Below are 19,591 nucleotides of genomic sequence, written 5' to 3' on the forward strand. Positions count from 1 at the left end.
GTGGATAGGACCCTATCAAAACCAGAAACCCTTGAGCTGCGATGGCTCAGAACATTCATCGCTGGGCTGCTGAAGGAGTGGAGGTCATCAAACGACTCCGCTCCCCCTCCACAGTAGGTTAAGTTAGAGGTTGCAATATGCTTTTTCCATGAAGATAACCAGAGCCAGCCTCAACATCAATGGCGGCAGAGAGGCACGCCATAAATTTAACAATTTTTTGCTCCTATGGGAGGGGAAATATGCGGTGTGCTTCCTGCAAGAAACCCACACCATTGAGGGAGAAGAGGCTACGTGGCTCCGGGAATGGCAAGGAAAGGTCCTCTTGAGCCACCTCACCGCCACTTCTTGTGGGGTGGCTATCTTGCTGGCCCCACATTTTCAGCTGGAGATCTTGGGGGTCGAGGAGCCCATGCCAGGCCGCTTGCTGCATGTCATGGTTCGCCTGGGGGATGTGCCGCTCCATCTCATGAACGTGTACGCCCCTCAGCCCGGCCCGCAGCAAACGCACTTCTTTGAAGAAGTGGCCACTCTTATAGGCTCCGTCAACGTCGGCGACTGCATTGTCCTCGGGGAGGATTTTAACTGCACCCTCGAGGCGAGGGATCACTCCGGTGCCCCTCAGAGCATGACGGCGATCGAGAAGTTGAGGGACCTGGTCGGTGAAATCTCCATCCCGACTCCAGCGCCTTTACTTGGGTGAGGCCTGGAAGAGAATGGTCCAGAATCGACCGCCTTTACGTGTCTCGGGCGTACGTTTCCTGCGTCCTGACGGCCTCCATGCGGCCAGTGCCGTGTTCGGACCACCACCTGGTGTGGGCGGAGCTCGCTTCGCTCCGCGCGAGGACGGGGTCCACGTACTGGCATTTTAACAACCAGCTGCTGGAGGACGTGCGGTTCCAGGACTCGTTCCGTCGATTCTGGGCCAAGTGGAGAAGGAAGCAGGGGGGCTTCCCCTCCTTGAGGCTATGGTGGGACGTGGGCAAGGCTCATGTCCGTCTCTTCTGTCAAGAGTATACGAGGGGGTCGACCAAGAGGCGGGCGGCCAGGATCAGGCACCTAGAAAAAGAGGTGCTCGACCTGGAAACCCGTCTCAGTCAAGTCATCCAGGACCCGGCCCTGCGGACGGTGTACGAAGCGAAGAAGGCCGCGCTGAAGGACCTGCAGTTCATCGGGTCCCGAGGCACGTTCGTGAGGTCGCGGATCCGGTTCCTGCGGGATCTGGACCGCGGCTCCCCCTTCTTCTACTCGCTGGAAAAAAGACAGAGTGTCCGTAAGCAGCTCTTGATGCTGCTGGCCAATGACGGCTCTCGTCTCAGATCTGGAGGGCATCAGCAACAGGGCCCGTGAATATTACAGGGCTCTGTTCTCTCCGGAGCCGTCCAGTGAGGAAGCGCGTAGAGTTTTGTGGGAGGACCTGCCGAAGGCCCGGAGGGCGCCGAAAATCTGGAAGCTCCACTAAGCCTGGCGGAGCTGACCGGTTTCCTCGACCGGCTCTCAAAGGGAGTTCCACAGGGCGTTCTGGGACGTTCTGGGGGGCGACTACGCGTGGGTCCTAGGGGAAAGTCTGGCGACCGGGGAGATGCCCTCTCTTGGCGCAGGGCAGTCATCGTCCTGCTACCTAAGAAGGGCGATCTCCGCCTACTTAAGAACTGGCGCCCGGTCTCCCTCCTCAGCACAGACTACAAAATCTTCACCAGGGTGATGTCTGCTCGCCTTGATACCGTGCTGGACCACATGATCCACCCCGACCAGTCCTACACGGTCCCGGGCCGGACAATCCACGATAACATCCATCTGATCCGGGACCTCATCCATCATTCCCAGGTGGCTGGTCTGTTGGTCGCCTTCCTTTCCCTAGACCAAGAGAAGGCGTTCGACAGGGTGGATCACGATTATCTGTTCGGAACTCTGTGCGCTTTCGGGTTCGGGATGCATTTCATCGCCTGGATCCGACTTTTGTACGCCGCCGTGGAGTGTCTCATTAAGGTTAATGGATCTTTGACGGCGCCCCTTCGCTTTGGGAGAAGGGTGCGCCAAGGATGCCCCATGTCCGGCCAGTTATATGCCATCTGCGTGGAGCCTTTCTTGTGGAATAGGTTGACAGGACTGGCTCTGCAAGGGCCGGGCATGGAGGTCGTCCTCTCGGCTTACGCCGATGACGTGCTCCTCATGGTCGAGGATCCCGTTGACCTGCGGAGGATGCGTGAGTGCCAGGAGATTTACTTGGCCGCATCCTCCGCCAGGATCAACTGGGAGAAATGCTCCGGACTCCTGGTGGGTCAGTGGTGGGTGGACTCCCTGCCGGAGGAGTTCAAGCCTTCTGCCTGGAGCAGTATCCATCTCCTCTATCTGGGAGTCTATCTTAGCCCAGACGAGGAAGCCTGGCCTCGAACTGGCAGGAGCTGGAGGCAAAAGTCACTGCTTGCCTAGGGCGCTGGACAGGACTGCTCCGAGTGCTGTCCTACAGGGGTCGAGCGCTAGTCATAAACCAGCTGGTGGCCGCTATGCTGTGGTCACTTTGACCCCTCCCCCTGCGTTTGTCACCAAGATACAGAAGAAGCTGGTGGACTTCTTCTGGAACAACAGGAAGCACTCTGCCGCGGACTTGAGTCTCCCGCTTAGGGAAGGCGGTCAGGCTTTGGTGTGCGTCAGCACCCAGCATGCGACTTTCCATCTTCAGACCCTGCAGAGATACTTCTACATTGAGCCCCCTCCTAGATGGTATTTCTTCCACCAGCAGTACAACCTCAATTACGACATACAGCTCCTGTCTGCGAGCCTGGGGGGCGTCAGGACCGCCATGTGGGCGCTGCCTGTCTTTTACCAGGAACTCATCAGGGTCTGGAACAGAGTTGCCACTGAGCACAGCTCTCCCCCGTCTGGAGTGGCGGCTGTCCTTCAGGAGCTGCTGCTCGGGAATCCGTACCTCCACAACCGCAGTTTTAGGTGGCAGGCGGATGAGAGGGCCGTGGCTGGCGAGATGACCAGGGTCAGTAACCTGCTCGATGGCGGAGGAGCGGGCTGGATGGCACCAGACGTACTGGCATGGCGCCTAAACTGGGCTGACGTCCACCGCGCGGCCGATGCCATCGAGTCGCTAAAAACAGCACTCAGTTAGGTGTGTTGAGAAGGCTCAAGCACGTGGGAGATCCCGTCCGAACTGACCCCCGTCCGGACGGAATTCCTCATCGGCGCCAAGCCCCGGTATCTCCCTCGGGAGCCGGCACCTCACAACTTGAGCCGCCTCCTCACAACTTGAGCCGCCTCGGGGAAATCCCCTCCATGCCTTTCAGTTCCGCGCGGAGGGGTTTCCTGTACGGGCTGCTCCTGCACACTCTCCACCTTGCCATCGTCGTCTGCCGTCCGGACACGCCATGGCGCACCATCTTGCCGTCCAGAGGAGGTGGGGGTCCCCAATGGAGTGCACTCTATGCGGGAGTCCTCCCACTATTTATTGGGGACTTGGCCTGGAGGGTGGTGCATGGAGCAGTCCCGTTCAATCGTTTTTTAAGTCACTTCACGGGCTCCCAGGCCGCCTGCAATTTCTGCGATCTGGAAGAGTCCGTGTTCCATGTTTTTATGGAGTGTGCGAGGTTGCAGCCCCTGTTTCAATATTTAAAGGGGCTGCTCCTCAATTTCTGGTTGCACTTCAGTCTCACACTCCTGATCTTTGGGCACCCTGTGCGGAGGGGAGCGGGGAGGTCCAAGGGTCTCCTCGTAGGACTGCTCCTGGGCACGGCCAAGGGGGTCATTTGCCGGTCCAGGCAGCGGGCGGTCAGCGAGAGGTGGGCGCCGGAGGGACTGGAGTGCATCATCACCCCCGGGAACAGAATTTTAATTTGATCATTTAAGTTTAAAGTTTAATTTGTTTAATTTGCCAGTTTTAGTGCCCCCCCCCTTTTAGCCAGGGGGCATTTATATAATTTGTGTGTTGGTGCCCTCAAAAAAAAAAACCAAAAAGGGGCACTGGAAAAAAACTTATTTTGGAGTGTGGCCCCCCTTGTAGGGGGCATTTGTTTCAAGTGCACAACTAAAATAGTTGAACTGGTAATGTGTATTGTGATTGTTAAACCTTTTGCTAATAAACCAGCCAGTTCTGAATAGCAATGGCCCAGAAATCCCGGTTTCTCCTTCCCGCGGGCGTTGGAATGGATTTTATAAAAAAGAAGCGCTGCTGCGCCAACGCGAGTTCCCGGTCCTGAGGCCTCCACTGACTGCGCGTTGCAGCATGTGCACGTCAGCATGTGCGCAGGCCTGGAGCTACAGTCACATGGGTCTGGGCAGCCAATCAGGCAAAGTATGTTCTCATTCATAATAATGGGAACTCCGTAAGTTGGAGTTCCCATTATTATGAATGAGAAAGCCCCCTAAACATAGGCAGTCCCTCGGGATCGAGGAAGACTTGCTTCCACTCTTAGCATGAGTTCTTAGGTGGCTGTACAGTCCAATACGAGAACCACAGTCTCTGTCATAGGTGGGACAGATAGTCGTTGAGGGAAAGGATGGGCAGGGAGCCTGGTTTGCCCCACGCTCCTTCCACTGCCTGCGCTCTCGGCGACGATACTCGAGGTGCTCAGTGCCCTCCCGGATGCACTTCCTCCACTTAGGGCAGTCTTTGGCCAGGGACTCCCGGGTGTCAGTGGGGATGTCGTACTTTATCAGGAAGGCTTTGAGGGTGCCCTTGTAACATTTCCTTTGCCCGCCTTTGGCTCATTTGTCGTGGACATGTTCCGAGTAGAGCGCTCGCTTTGGGAGTCTCGTGTCTGGAATGCGAACTATGTGGCCTGCCCAGCGGAGCTGATCAAGTGTGGTCAGTGCTTCACTGCTGGGGATGTTGGCCTTCACGAGGACACTAACGTTTGTGCATCTGTCCTCCCAGGGGATTTGCAGGATCTTGCGGAGACATCGCTGGTGGTATCTCTCCAGCGACTTGAGGCGTCTATTATATATGGTCCATGTCTCTGAGCCATACAGGAGGCAGGTATTACTGCGGCCCTGTGGACCATGAGCTTGGTGACAGTTTTGCGGGACGATCTTCAAACACTTTTCCTCAGGCGGCCGAAGGCTGTACTGGCACACTGGAGGCGGTGTTGGATCTCATCATCAATGCCTGCTCTTCTTGATAGGAGACTCCCGAGATATGGGAAGTGATCCACTGTGTCCAGGGCCACGTCGTGGACCTTGATGTTTGGGGGGCAGTGCTGTGCGGTGAGGACAGGCTGGTGACCAAACACTAATAACCAATAATAAAAGATAGAAAAAATGTACAACATATTTTCATTGATTTAAATTAAAGTTATTTATGTATTTAAAAACATATATATTTTTCCGATTTTTAAAAAGTTTTTTTAATCATGGTTTAAAAAACTTACCATAGTGGGGAGGGCTTTTAACAATAACGTGTTTTTAAATTTTTAGTTTACAATGTTTTTGTGTGTTTTAAAACTCTTACACCTGTAATAGTTTTGAGGACATTTGCTGGGCAAGATATGGGTAAGTCCCACAATCTTGCCTGTGCAAATGTCCTCGCTCCTGAAATGCGGATGATCTGTCAAGCTCCAGCTTGACAGATCGGAAAAGCCGGTTTTCAGTGCAAGCAACCACTTGCAGCTGATAGCTGTTAACTGCTAACTGTCACTGACCCTCCAGTTTCTTTATGTTGCCAGACAAAGTCAAATTACAATCTGATGATTACTTACCGAACTTGCCATTTACCAGGATTTTGACCCAGCGACGACAAAGGAACGACGGTATATTTCCAAGTCAGGATGGTGTGTGACTGGGAGGGGAATGTGGAGGTGGTGGTATTCCCATGCACCTGCTGCCCTTGACCTTCGAGGTGGTAGAGGTCACGGGTTTGGGAGGTACTGTCGAAGAAGCCTTGGCGAGTTGCTGCAGTGCATCTTGTAGATGGCAGCCACGGTGCATCGGTGGTGGAGGGAGTGAATGTTTAAGGTGGTGGATGGGGAGCCAATCAAGCGGGCTGCTTTGTCCTGGATGGTGTTGAGCTTCTTGAGTGTTGTTGAAGCTGCACTCTTCCAGGCAAGTGGGGAGTATTCCATCACACTCCTGACTTGTGCCTTGTAGATGGTGAAAAGGCTCTGGGGAGTCAGGAGGGGAGACACTTGCCGCAGATGTGGTGTATGTAGCACACAAATCACTGACTCCACACGGTCTGGTGTTGATATAACTGCTGTGACCTTAGTCCTTTATTGTGTAACTCCAGAGTGCCTCTCAGGTGTGGTGGGCAGACTTTTATACTCTGTCTCGCAGGTACTTTCAGGTCTCCCACCACAGCACCCTCTGTGGCGCACCATTGTACAGATACATTTAATGTACCTGGACAATACATAACATCTCACTCCCCCCCCCCAGTTTCAAAAGTCATTGCCGGTGGCCTCGACCTTGTTGGTCCTGGTTGATTTGTGGGTGTGAGTCCATGACCATCCACTTCCCTCTTCTCCCCCATGTGGAGGACCCAGTGCAAGCATGTGGTACTTGCAGTCCTTACATGGGTGATAAAGTACACGAGCATAACCTCCAACAGAAAGCAGGTATACATAGACGGTACATTTGTATGGTACATAGAATATGTGATGCCGATGTTATGTCAAAAGGTTGCAGGTACACTGAACAGTTATTTAATCCCAGCTCCTCTGGGTGAGGTACAGTGGCGGTACACAGCCCCTTTTTGCCCGAGGTAATGGGCTGCACTGAGACAGGGTATCGCAACTGGTGCGTTGCCTCTATTCTCATGAAGTAGCCGCCTTAGCAGCCGCTGAACCATTGCATGAATCCCCTTAATCGAAAATCGCATTAGCCCGTTGGTAATGTTAGACACGGATCCATATCACTTTTACTTGAACCTCGTGGTATTAACTCTTTCCGTAATTCATATCTATAATTTTAAACCCAGTGACTATTCAGCATTGAACTATTAACTCTTATCGTAATTCATAATTCATATCCATTATTTTAAACACAATAACCATTCAGCATTAAAATATTAATTCTTATCATAAATCCGTCATCCTACATTCACATAGCTCATTTAGACTCGCTCTTGCCTTACAAAAGTCTTTATGTGGGGACCGCCAACGATGTAAGGCCCTTTTAAGACTCCCGGGTGCATTTCCCTTCTAAGATGCCATTTTGTGGCTCCCACGAGGCTTCCCTTGGGCACCGCCATCTTAGGTGTTCTGCTGGCCTTTGTCTGCAGAGCTCCGTTGCCACGAGGCTCACCACCATCTTGAGCTCACTGGCAAAGAAAGAACAAAAGGGACAAGGAAGAAAGGAAGGGAAAAAAACGGCCCAGAGCAACCCAGCTTGGCAGAAGTGGCTCCCTGGACTCGATCAGTCACAGTCCCTGTGAGTCCCTCCGTACTTGCTGCCGCATCCACCGCTCTGGCTCGCGTTCTCCCGAGTCACGCCAGCCACCGCTGCAGCCTCCGCTCCCACCGTTGTCTCTGCACTTGCCGCCCCTCCTGCGGCCGCCGTGGCCGTCACCATCGCAGCTGCTACCTCCGCCCTGCTTTTCCTCTGCGTGGGCCCCCCAGATCCATCGGCCCTCGATGGACCTCCCGCTCATCGCCCGCAGCGCCCCGCCGGCCCACACCCCAGCAATCGGCCCGCACCTGCAAACACGTTCTTCCAGGGTCTGCTCGTCTGTGGAGGCTGAAGCTGCAGAATTACTTGGGGTCAGAAGTTCTGGGCTACTGTCGTCTGTGTGTGGATTTAGGCTGCAGCTCCAGCTCAGTCAGCGCTGCTCTTGGGAACCCGAGGAGCAGCAGTCTGTGGAGGAATGAAGTCTTCCCAGCTCCCACGAACCTTCCCATCCATCTTCTGCCGAGGAACGTCGGCCCATCGCCTGCAATGACCCACAAAGATAAACCGTGCGTCTCGCCCCCGTGAGATACCTGTTCTCGGCAGAGCGTATGTGCAGGTATCAGTTCCTTGGTGTAGGTACGCAGCTTTGCCATGACAGGGACCAGCTTGGGTCATGCAGCCGGGTTACCCCACAGTTTCTCAAAAGTTCTCTGACTCATCAATGACGGACCCGATCCCGTATCCACTGCCATACTCACTGGGACTCCGTCAATTTTTACTTCCATTATCACTGGGAGCAAATCGTCGGTACACGTATACAGTCCCAACACCTCATCTTCTTCTGCCTGCTCCTCACTAAACAGTGGATCATCCACCATCTCCTCAACCACATGCTGAGTCCGATTTCTTTTACACATACGCTGAAGGTGGCCTTTCAGGTGGCAGGTATTGCACGTTTACTCTGCAAACCTGCACCGGTGAGCCCCATGGCTTCCTCCACAGCGCCAGCATGGTGCTGCTTGATTGGCCCCCTTCAGCGGACTCTGAGTTCCAGGACCCCGAGGTCCATGCTCTCTGCCCCCACGTTCTGCAGTTTTGTCCGTGGTCGGTGCTAAATTGTGGACAGTGCCTGCTGGGTTCGAGACTGTGTGGATCATTTGCTGGGTGCTGCAAGTGAGGTCATATATGCCCGGCTGATGGTGATGGCTTTTGTCAGGATGACTGTGGGTTCCGTGGCTAGCAGTTTGTGAAGGAGACCCTCATGGCCAATCCCCATAACAAAAACGTCCCATAACACCTCGTCAAGGTGTGCGCCAAAATCACATGGCGCCGCGAGTCTCCTGAGGTCCGCAGCATATTTGGTGACATCCTGGCCCTCGGGTCTGCAGTGATGGTAGAATTTGTATCTGACCGTGAGGATGCTCTCCTTCGGTTTCAACTGGTCACGAATGAGTGCGACCAGCTCCTCGTATGACTTGTGCCTGGTGCTTGCGGGTGCCAGCAAATCCCTGACGAGACAGTAAACATCATCGCCACAACTGGAAAGCAATATCGCCTTACGCTTCTCTCATTGCATCTGTGTCCTCCGTCAGGTCGTTTGCTGTGAAGTAGTACTCGAGCCCTTCTGTAAAGGCCTCCCAATCATTGCCCACGGTAAAATCCTTTAGCGAGCCCAGAGTAGCCATGGTTGCGTGGAGTTCGTCCGCTTCCTCGTTGCCAATGTGGGGCATGTAGCACTCAAATCACTGACTCCACACGGTCTGGTGTTGTAGTAACTGCTGTAACCTTAGTCGTTTATTGTGTAACTCCAGAGTGCCTCTCAGGTGTGGTGGGCAGCCTTTTATTCTCTGTCTCGCAGGTACTTTCACCACAGCGCCCCCTGTGGCGCACCATTGTACTTATACATTTAATGTACCTGGACAATACATAACAGCAGAATACCCAGCCTCTGACCTGCTCTTGTTGCCACAGTATTTATGTGGCTGGTCCAATTAAGTTTATGGTCAATGGTGACCCCCAGGATGTTGACGGTGGGGGATTCGGTGATGGGAATGCCCTTGAATGTCAAGGTGTCACCCTATAGAAAGATTGCACTCCATGTTTCCTATCTGGAAATACGAAGACCGGTTATTTATCTGCCTGCACCTTGTGTGTGAGACGGTAAATTTACCCGACCTATGGCCCTAACCAGTATCCAGTGAGCCCTGCTGAAAGGTGTTTGCAGATGTGTATCTCTGGTACCATGTGACTGAAGCAATAAGGACCTCTCATATTCGGTCTCAGTTAACGATTTTCCATTTTATTTCAGAAAAGATGTTTGATTATAAGTTTAAAGTCTGTAAGGAGAGTTTGGAAGTCAGAGGGTTAACAGTTACATGGTTAAGTAGATGGCCCTTCCCCTTTGTGGTTCACGTGGATGTTGGCTATTAAAACTTGAGAGAGACTTGGATTCACATATTTTGTCTGAGCAGGTTACAGAAATGAGCTTGACAGCACAAAATTATCGAATCCCTTTAAATGATGGAAACAGCATTCCCATTATTGGATTGGGAACTTTCTCTGCACCCAAAATTGTAAGTATGTCTCTTATTTTCAATCTTTCTCTCCAACTTTTGCCTGTCACTCCTCCATTGTGGTCTCTCAAAAGGGTTCACATCGCTCCCTTGTGGTTACTCGGTGCACTTCAGTAACCTGCCTACAGAGTGAGTGTGTACTGTCTGTGTACCTACAGAGAGAGCGTGTACTGCATGTGTCCCTATAGAGAGAGTGTGTACTCCCTGTCTGTGTCCCTATAGAGAGAGTGTGTACGTCTGTGTCCCTATAGAGAGAGTGTGTACTGCCTGTCTCCCTATAGAGAGAGTGTGTACTGCCTGGTCCCTATAGAGAGAACGTGTACTCCCTGTCTGTGTCCCTATAGAGAGAGTGTGTACTGCCTGTATCCCTATAGAGAGAGCGTGTACTGCCTGTGTCCCTATAGAGAGAGTGTGTACTGCCTGGTCCCTATAGAGAGAGCGTGTACTGCCTGTGTCCCTATAGAGAGAGTGTGTACTGCCTGGTCCCTATAGAGAGAGCGTGTACTCCCTGTCTGTGTCCCTTTCGACAGAGTGTGTACTGTCTGTGTCCCTATAGAGAGCGTGTACTGCCTGTGTCCCTATCGAGAGAGCGTGTACTGCCTGTGTCCCTATAAAGAGAGTATGTGCTGTCTGTGTCCCTATAGAGAGACCGTGTACTCCCTGTGTCCCTATAGAGAGAGTGTGTACTCCCTGTCTGTGTCCCTATAGAGAGAGTGTGTACTGTCTGTGTCCCTATAGAGAGTGTACTGTCTGTGTCCCTATAGAGAGTGTGTACTCCCTGTCTGTGTCCCTATAGAGAGAATGTGTACTCCCTGTGTCCCTATAGAGTGTGTACTGTCTGTGTCCCTATAGAGAGAGTGTGTATTGCCTGTATCCCTATAGAGAGTGTGTATTGCCTGTGTCCCCATAGGGAGAGTGCGTATTGACTGTGTCCCCATAGAGAGAATGTGTACTCCCTGTGTCCCCATAGAGTGTGTACTCCCTGTGTACCTATAGAGAGTGTGTACTCCCTGTGTCCCTATAGAAAGAGTGTGTACTGCCTGTGTCCCCATATAGAGAGTGCGTACTCTGTGTGTGTGTGTCTATAGAGTGTGTACTGCCTGTGTCCCTATAGAGTATGTACTGCCTGTGTCCCTACAGAGGGAGTGTGTACTACCTATGTCCCTGTAGAGAGAGTGTGTACTGCCTGTGTCCCTATAGCGAGAATGTGTACTCCCTGTGTCCCTAAAGAGTGTGTACTCCCGGTGTCCCGATAGAGTGTACTCCCTGTGTCCCTATAGAAAGTGTGTACTCCCTGTGTCCCTATAGAGAGCATGTACTGCCTGTGTCCTTATAGAGAGAGTGTGTACTCCCTGTGTCTCCATAGAGTGTGTGTACTGCCTGTGTCCCTATAGAGGGAGTGTATTGCCTGTGACCCTAGAGAGAGAGTGTGTACTCCCTGTGTCCCTATAGTGTGTACTGCCTGTGTCCTTATAGAGTGTGTACTCCCTGTGCGTGTCCCTATAGAGAGTGTGTACTCCCTGTGTCCCTATAAAGTGTGTACTCCCTGTGTGTGTCCCCATAGAGAGTGTACTGCCTGTGTCCCCATAGAGTGTACCCTATAGAAAGTGTGTACTGCCTGTGTCCCTACAGAGAGTGTGTACTCCCTGTGTGTGCCCCTATAGAGAGTGTGTACTCCCTGTGTCCCTATAGAGAGAATGCATATTGCCTGTGTCCCCATAGAGAGAGTGTGTACTCCCTGTATCCCCATAGAGTGTGTACTCCCTGTGTCCCTGTAGAGAAAATGTGTACTCCCTGTGTGTGTCCCTATAGAAAGAGTGTGTACTGCCTGTGTCCCTATAGAGGGAGTGTGTACTCCGTGTCCCTATAGAGAATGCATATTGCCTGTGTCCCCATAGTGTGTACTGCCTGTGTCCCTATAGAGAGTGTGTACTCCCTGTGTGTGTCCCTATAGAGAGAGTGTGTACTGCCCGTGTCCCTATAGAAAGAGTCTGCCTGTCTCCCTATAGAGTGTGTACTGCCTGGTCCCTATAGAGAGAGCGTGTACTCCCTGTCTGTGTCCCTATAGAGTGTGTATTGCCTGTGTCCCAATTGAGTGTGTACTCTCTGTGTCTATATAGAGTGTGTACTGCCTGTGTCCCTATAGAGAGTGTGTACTGTCTATGTCCCCATAGAGTGTGTACTGCCTGTGTCCCCATAGAGTGTGTACTGCCTGTGTCCCCATAGTGTGTACTGCCTGTGACCCTATAGAGTGTGTACTCCCTGTGACCCTATAGAGTATGTACAGCATATGTGTGTCCCCACAGAGAGAGAATGTACTGAATACCAGGAGTGTCCCTATGGCTGTACATATGCACATGCACACACGCACACGTATGGACAAAGCCACACATACAGACATTGATAAATTGTGGGGTACAGCTAATAATGTGGAGGACTGCACCAAAATATAGGAAGACATAAACATTGGCAAATGAAGGTTAATGTAGTGGAGCATGTGTATTTGTGTGTACATGTGCATGTATATTTGTGTGTATGTGTGTGTGCGGTCAATATATATACACTCACACAGATAATTAAATGCATACAGGCACATATAGCATACATGCACTTGTTCATTTTGGGAGGAGGAATAAGAAAGTAATTATTCCTTGGAAGGTTAAAAAAACTAAATGGGGTAGAGGAGCAAAGCGATCTGGGAATCATCATCATCATCATAGGCAGTCCCTCGAAGTGATGATGACTTGCTTCCACGCCAAAAAGGGATGAGTTCACAGGTGTTTCAATGAAGGACCTAATATTCCGGATCCCGAACTACATCCTGAAGAGTGGAAGATGCCTGTGCGTGGATTTTTCTAACGTGTGGTGACCGTTGCACACCAGCCACCACACGGGCTTGACAGAGCTAGGTCTTGGTCCAGTGGCAAGGGTTAACTAAGACGACTGGAGACCGCTCTGCTGCACGGACCTAGCGTGCACACATATCGCAGTGTGGGCTGGCCTGTGCTGCCCCAGGACCCTCGCCTCTTCTGGGCCCCGAACTCGTGCCTCTCCTGGACCCCGATCACGTCCCTCTACAATCTCTCGCCGCTCCTTCACCCCGACCTCACCGCTCCTGCTGTACCTGCCCTCACTGCAGTCAGCCATCGCCCTCCTGCAGCAGCACGCGCTGCTCCCTGCAGTGGTATACCGCCACACGCTGCTCCCTCCAATGGCCCCGGCCCACTGATGTAAATCGGCACGGTCCCAGCCTGCAAGACCATCAGCAGGCCGGGGCCACCAGAGGGAGCAATCTGAGAATACAAGTACATGAATAGCTAAAAGTAGCAACGCAAGTTGATAAGGCCATAAAGCATACAGATAAAGTACTGGGGTTCATTTCTGTAGTGGGTGCTGTCACCCACTACACCCTGGGGCGGGGGTACTTTTTTTTAAAGTAACAATACACTGAGCTCTAGGTTTGAAACAGTTTTGTCTTCTGTTTTGCTGATACATTCCTTTTTTAACAGACTGCCCATGATGCGTGTTACCATGCAATGAAAGTAGCGATCGATGTGGGTTATCGCCACTTTGATGGAGCATGGATGTACGGTAATGAAGATGAGATCGGAGAGGCCATTCAGGAAAAAATCGCTGATGGTGCAGTGAGGCGAGACGAGATCTATTACTGTGGCAAGGTAATGAACATTTGAAGAACCTCTCTCTCTCTCTCTCCTCCTCTCCCTGCTGACTCTTGATTAGCTTCTGTTTTATGTACATCTGCAGCTTTTGGCTCCCTTGCCATTTTCACGTGTGTGCCCAGATAGTGAACGTGTGCACACACAAACGTACATGTACACTCTCAACCACTCACACACTCACATGTACACACAAACCCACAACACGCAGATACATGTGAATGCATGTATATGCACAAACATCCATAAATGCACACAAACGTGTACACACTCTCACACGCTTCAGGACTCAAGCAGGAGCAGGAACCCTGGCTGCATTTCTCCATCTTACGCCAGGGACCAATGGTAAATCAGCAGAGAAATATTAAACAACAACAGCCTGCATTTATATAGCACCTTTAATGTTTCTACAAATCATTATCTGCTTTAGATTCGCTCCTTTCCTGTGCGCGGTAATTTGTAGAGAGATCCAGTTGTGCAAGGGTGAGCAGCTCTCCCATATCTCATTCAAGTGGGCACTCCTCATATGGGAACAGTGAGACAGCAGCCTATCAACGAGAGAGGGTATTACAGCCAACCTTGACCCCATCGGCACTTTCTACTGACGACAGTGGATGGCGATCACGTGCCAGGACTGTGACTTCCCCCTCGCTCTCCCAGAGGCACATTACAGCGGCTCAGCACGGCAGAGGGGGGCGGGAGGGGAATCTGGCATTTTGGGGGCTATATGATTCAGCTGCATGGGGAATCTCTCTCCTGTAGCACTGATACCCAGGCATTGTGAAAGCACAATTTCAGACTGAACTGTGAATATAACTGGTGTATCGGAGGTTGTGATGTCTTCAATACAGAACTCTCAGTGTTCTGTAATCCTGAATATTATAATGCTGTTTCAGTTTGTTGTATTAACTTCGAGTCCAACTTTCAGCTATGGAGCACCTATCACCTTCCGGTGATGGTCAGACCCTTCCTGGAGAGATCGCTGAAACTTTTAAAGTTTGATTACATGGACCTGTTCATCATTGAGCTGCCATTGGCCTTCAAGGTAAAGTCAGCATCTTACACAATGTTTCAGAGGCTGCTCTTTCATAGCCCTCTTCCCCTCCCTCCCTCCCCCCTCTAATTCCCTTCCCCTCCTCATGGAGCTCCCTCTTATTGGTGTGCAGTTCACCAGGACAGTCCTCTGCCACCTCATCCAAAAGTCTATTCTTCATGTGTAAGTCTAGATAGCACCTGCAGGCTGGGGGTTTTTAAACAGCAAAAATAAGCAATTTATTGTAACAGATACTTCAAATGTTGACATTAATGTAGATAAGCAGAGAACATTTCTTGAGGAGAAAGTCATCGGAAACCATTTTCTTTAAAAGACACAGTCTTACAGATAGCAGCCATTCCTTGCCCTCACCCGATATTTATTTTTCTGGTTCTGAATTTACCTACTGGGGCAGTCTTGAAGAAAACAAATTCAGTATTACATAATTTACAAAGACCAGCCAGTTATAGCAGCTTGTCCTCCAAACTTCAAAGTAAAACTGTAAACATTACATCTCTATTATTCCCAGCCCACACTGTGATATGTGCGCGCACTAGGTCCGAATAGCAGAGCAGGTCTCCAGCCGTCCTGGTCAATCCTTGCCACTGGATAAAGACCGAGCTCTGTCAAGCCCGTGTGATGGCTGATGTGCAACAGTTACCACACGTTAAAAAAATCCACTCACAGGCATCTTCCACCCCCTGGAGTTCAGGACTGGAACATCGGGTCCTTCATTGAAACATCTGTGAACTCGTGTGGAAGCAAGTCATCCACGTTCGAGGGACCATCTATGATGATTATTCATGGGGGGAAAGAGAACCTCTTACTGCCAGATGTTTTGAATTATTGTAAAATCCATTTGCTTGGCTGTGTTACAAGTTAGCATATGATAAGTCAATCCAGACAGAGTTTTATTAGCTTTTAGCCTGCTGAAAATCCATCTGCATACACAGCAAAATCTCCACTTAGAGAGAAGATAAGGTTTTTGCTAATACATGTGTTATAAAGCTGCTCACTAGTCAAATTAATGCAATATCTTCCCACAATACTTGGAGACTGATATTGAGGAAAGACAACCCCAAACATAACTGCCTGAAACCAGAGCAATTTGAGATTAGAGGTTTGACCCTCCAATATTGGAATAACAGCTCTACAACTATTTTTGTTGTAATACTTTAATCAAGTGCCCCCTGATTAAAGGGGGGGCACTCCAAAATCTTTTCAGGTGCCCCCTTGTTGTTTTTTGTTTTTTTGGTTTATTTTTTGAGGGCACCAAAACACGAATTATACAAGTGCCCCCTGGCTAAAAGGGGGTGAGGTCACTAAAAACCAGCAATTTAAACAAATTAACATTTGGACATAAAATCAAATTCAAATTTGGTTGCCGGGGGTGATGATGCACTCCAGTCCCTCCGGCGCCCACCTCTTGCGGAAGGCCGCGAGCGTACCGGTGGACACCGCGTGCTCCATCTCCAGGGACACCCTGACTCAGATGTAACCGCAGAAGAGACGCAGGCAGTCGGGCTGAACGACCCCCTTGACCGCCCGCTGCCTGGACTGGTTAATGACCACCTTGACCATGCCCAGGAGCAGTCCTACGAGGAGGCCCTCCGACCTGCCCCCTCCCCTCCGCACAGGGGGTTTGAACCTCCAACTACAGAGGGCACCACAGCTGAACACAACTGTGTCCTCAGCTGAAATCCAGCAGGGATGTACAGATTGTGATCAGGGACTGATTTGCACCTTCCTAGCTCAGGGTGTTCTGGCCAAATCTGATGCTCCAGTTGCTGCTATGTGGAAGTTGTGCTTTCGCCAATTAAACTTGGGCTGCCCATTAGCCCAGTGACAGTACACAACATCGTGGGTTTGCTGAACTAATGCGCACCTCATTCAAAACTGCATGAGCCCCCAATTTGTAGGAGATTCTGATTTGAGGGTTTACTGATTATTCATGGTTAAACAAGCGGCAGAGTGTGATACTAAGCAACAGTAGTACCACCCCCTGTGGAAGCAATAAGCCACAGAGACCTGGTGAACTCTAGCACCTAACTGCAGGCCTGGCTGAGATCAGTGAGGTGCGGCGGAAATCAGCACTTGGCAAACCGGTGGTGTGGAATGGCGAGAATCGGAGGGCGAGATGTTGCCCACCATCAGTGTAAGAAGGCCACTGGGAACCAGGTCCATTCGGCATAAAGCATGTTTGCAGGCTCTCCCAGCTGGGGGCAGAGGAGACACACACTTTCCTGGAGGGGCCCGGGGGAGAAGTCATGCTGCTTCTGGCTCCAGTAAGGAATCTTTGTTTTTTACTTACCTTAGCGACCTCGCTGGCTTCTCGAGGCTCAGCTAGTGAGATGGGCATAGCCAGCGCCCCATCGGGGCCAGGTTAAAATGTCGAGTGGCATTTGATAATGAGGCTCCCACCAGAGTCTGGTGGAAGGCTCATCCGCTATCAAAAACAGCAGCATTCACGGCATAGATTGACAAGATCAGAGTGGCAAATGGTGCCACACTATGTTAACTACTCCCTCCAATCCTTTCCTGCCAATCAGGGAGAGTTAAAATTCCCCTTTGACTTAGCACAATGAGGAAGCAATGCAGTTTAAAATAGAGAGCTCAAGGGGAGTATGTAAAGGAACTAATAGTGAGGCGGGTATGGAGAGAAGTACTTTCGATCAGAGAGGTGACAGAACCATAGAACTTACAGCAAAGGAGGAGGCCATTCGGCCCGTCGTGCCTGTGCTGGCTCTGTGAAAGAGCAATGGTGCTGTGTCCCACATCCCGCTTTCTGACCGTAACCCTGTAAGTTCCTTATCCTCGAGCACCTGTCCAAATCCCTTTTAAACTGATTTATGGAACCAGCTTCCACCACCTTTTCAGGGAGAGCGATCCCAATCCCCACAACTCTCGGAGTGAAAAAAAGGACGCGTTTATTTGTAACACCTAAAGCTCTGATTGGACCCCCTTGATGGTCAGTCCTGCTGATTGGTCCCCTTGGAGAACAAGACACACCCAGCAGTTTCTCTGGAATATGTAATTGAAACCGTCCTGCCAACGTAATCAGTGACTTTGCAAAGTGTAATTTGAGCCATTCTGACTGCTGACTCCAGGCAGGAGAGAGCTCACTTGGAACAGACACGACTCACTCAACAACAACAACTTGTATTTAGATAGCGCCTTTGACATAGTAAACCGTCCCAAGGCGCTTCACAGCCGTGTTATAAGATAAAACAGATACATTTGACACCGAGCCACGTAAGAAGAAATTAGGGCAGATGACCAAAAGCTTGGTCAAAGAGGTAGGTTTTAAGAGCATTTGAAAGGAGGAAAGAGAGGTCGAGAGGTCGAGAGGTTTCGGGAGGGGTTTCCAGAGCTTACGGTTTAAGATCTTCTCATGGGTTAAGAACTTCTCCCACTCCCCCAAACAAGTTCCTGCTCCCGTCCCCCACCACCCAAGAGCCTGACCTCCTCCCCCTGCCCATGCTTCCCGCCCCCGTCCCCCATGGATACATGACCTTTCCCCGCAGCAAGTTCCTGACCTTCCCCTCTCCCTTCCCCCCCACCATAGATGAGGCACAGTGTGGGTCACGGATTGTTAACAGGTTTATTGGTGAAAAGTGACAGTGTAGTGACATCCGGATCTCGCCCAGTCCAATGATGTCACTTGCCACATACACACCGAGCTTTCTGGGTAATCAGCCCATGTAGGGCCGGGGAGGGAGAACGTGGTGTCGTGTAAAGGGGTGGGGCTGGGAGACCGTGGTCCGCCCCCCCACATTCTTCCCCCACCCCCACTGTGCTCCCCGTGCTTGTGACCCCCGGACCGAGTTCCCTCTCTCTCTCTGCCTCCCCTCTGATGGCCTCCTCCCAGTCTCTCTCTCTCTCTCTCTCTCTCTCTCTCTCTGCCCCCCAGTCTCTATCTCTCTCTCCCCCCCAGTCTCTCTCTCTCTCTCTCTCTCTCTTATGTATTGATGTGTGTCGTCCTGGTACCTTAAATGTAATGTAAGCACAATGGTACCCACAGAGTGTGCTGTGGTGGGAAACCTGGAAGTATCTGCAAGAGGCAATATAAAAGGCTGACCACCACACCTGAGGGGCACTCTGAGGCTGTTCAATAAAGGACCAAGGTCACAGCAGTTAGATTTACACCAGACCGTGAGAGTCAGCGATTTGTGTGCTACATGCCCCACATTGGCGACAAGGAAGCGGACGAACTCCACGCAACCATGGCTACTCTGGGCTCGCTAAAGGATTTTACCGTGGGCAATGATTGGGAGGCCTTTACAGAAGGGCTCGAGTACTACTGCACAGCAAACGACCTGACGGAGGACACAGATGCACTGAGAGAGAAGCGTAAGGCGATATTGCTTTCCAGTTGTGGCGATGAGGTTTACTGTCTCGTCAGGGATTTGCTGGAACTGGGAGTGCCAGGGACAAGTCATACGAGGAGCTGACTGAACTCATTCGTGACCAGTTGAAACCGAAGGAGAGCATGCTCACGGCCAGATACAAATTCTACCATCACTGCAGACCCGAGGGCCAGGATGTCACCAAATATGCTGCGGACCTCAGGAGACTCGCGGCGCCGTGTGATTTTGGCGCACACCTTTACGAGGCGTTACGGGACGTTTTCGTCATGGGGATTGGCCACGAGGGCCTCCTTCACAAACTGCTAGCCACGGAACCCACAGTCACCCTGACAAAGGCCATCACCATCAGCCAGGCATATATGACCTCGACTTGCAGCACCAAGCAAATGATCCACACAGTCTTGAACCCGGCAGGCACTGTCCACAGGATAGTGCCCACCACGGACAAAACTGCAGAACGTGGCTCTGCCCGGGGCAGAGAGCATGGATCTCGGGATCCTGGAACTCCGAGTCCGCTGAGGGGGGCCAATCAAGCAGCACCATGCTGGCGCTGTGGAGGAAGCCATGGGGCTCAACGGTGCAGGTTTGCAGAGTACATGTGCAATACCTGTCACA

The 19,591-nt window shown here is 51.3% G+C and overlaps 1 protein-coding gene across 1 annotated transcript; it reads left to right on the plus strand.

Moving 5' to 3' along the window:
* Positions 1 to 9,806: 9,806 nt before the first annotated feature.
* Positions 9,807 to 18,959, plus strand: LOC139257589 (aldo-keto reductase family 1 member D1-like; the record flags this gene model as incomplete). Its single annotated transcript, XM_070874525.1, has 4 exons — positions 9,807 to 9,899; positions 13,409 to 13,576; positions 14,505 to 14,621; positions 18,809 to 18,959. Coding segments are annotated over exons 1-4 (529 nt in total), but the record flags the coding sequence as incomplete, so codon positions are not given.
* Between the last annotated feature and the right edge of the window lie 632 nt (positions 18,960 to 19,591).

The sequence above is a fragment of the Pristiophorus japonicus genome, unplaced genomic scaffold (genome assembly GCF_044704955.1).
Source record: "Pristiophorus japonicus isolate sPriJap1 unplaced genomic scaffold, sPriJap1.hap1 HAP1_SCAFFOLD_873, whole genome shotgun sequence".
NCBI classification, from domain to species: domain Eukaryota; kingdom Metazoa; phylum Chordata; class Chondrichthyes; family Pristiophoridae; genus Pristiophorus; species Pristiophorus japonicus.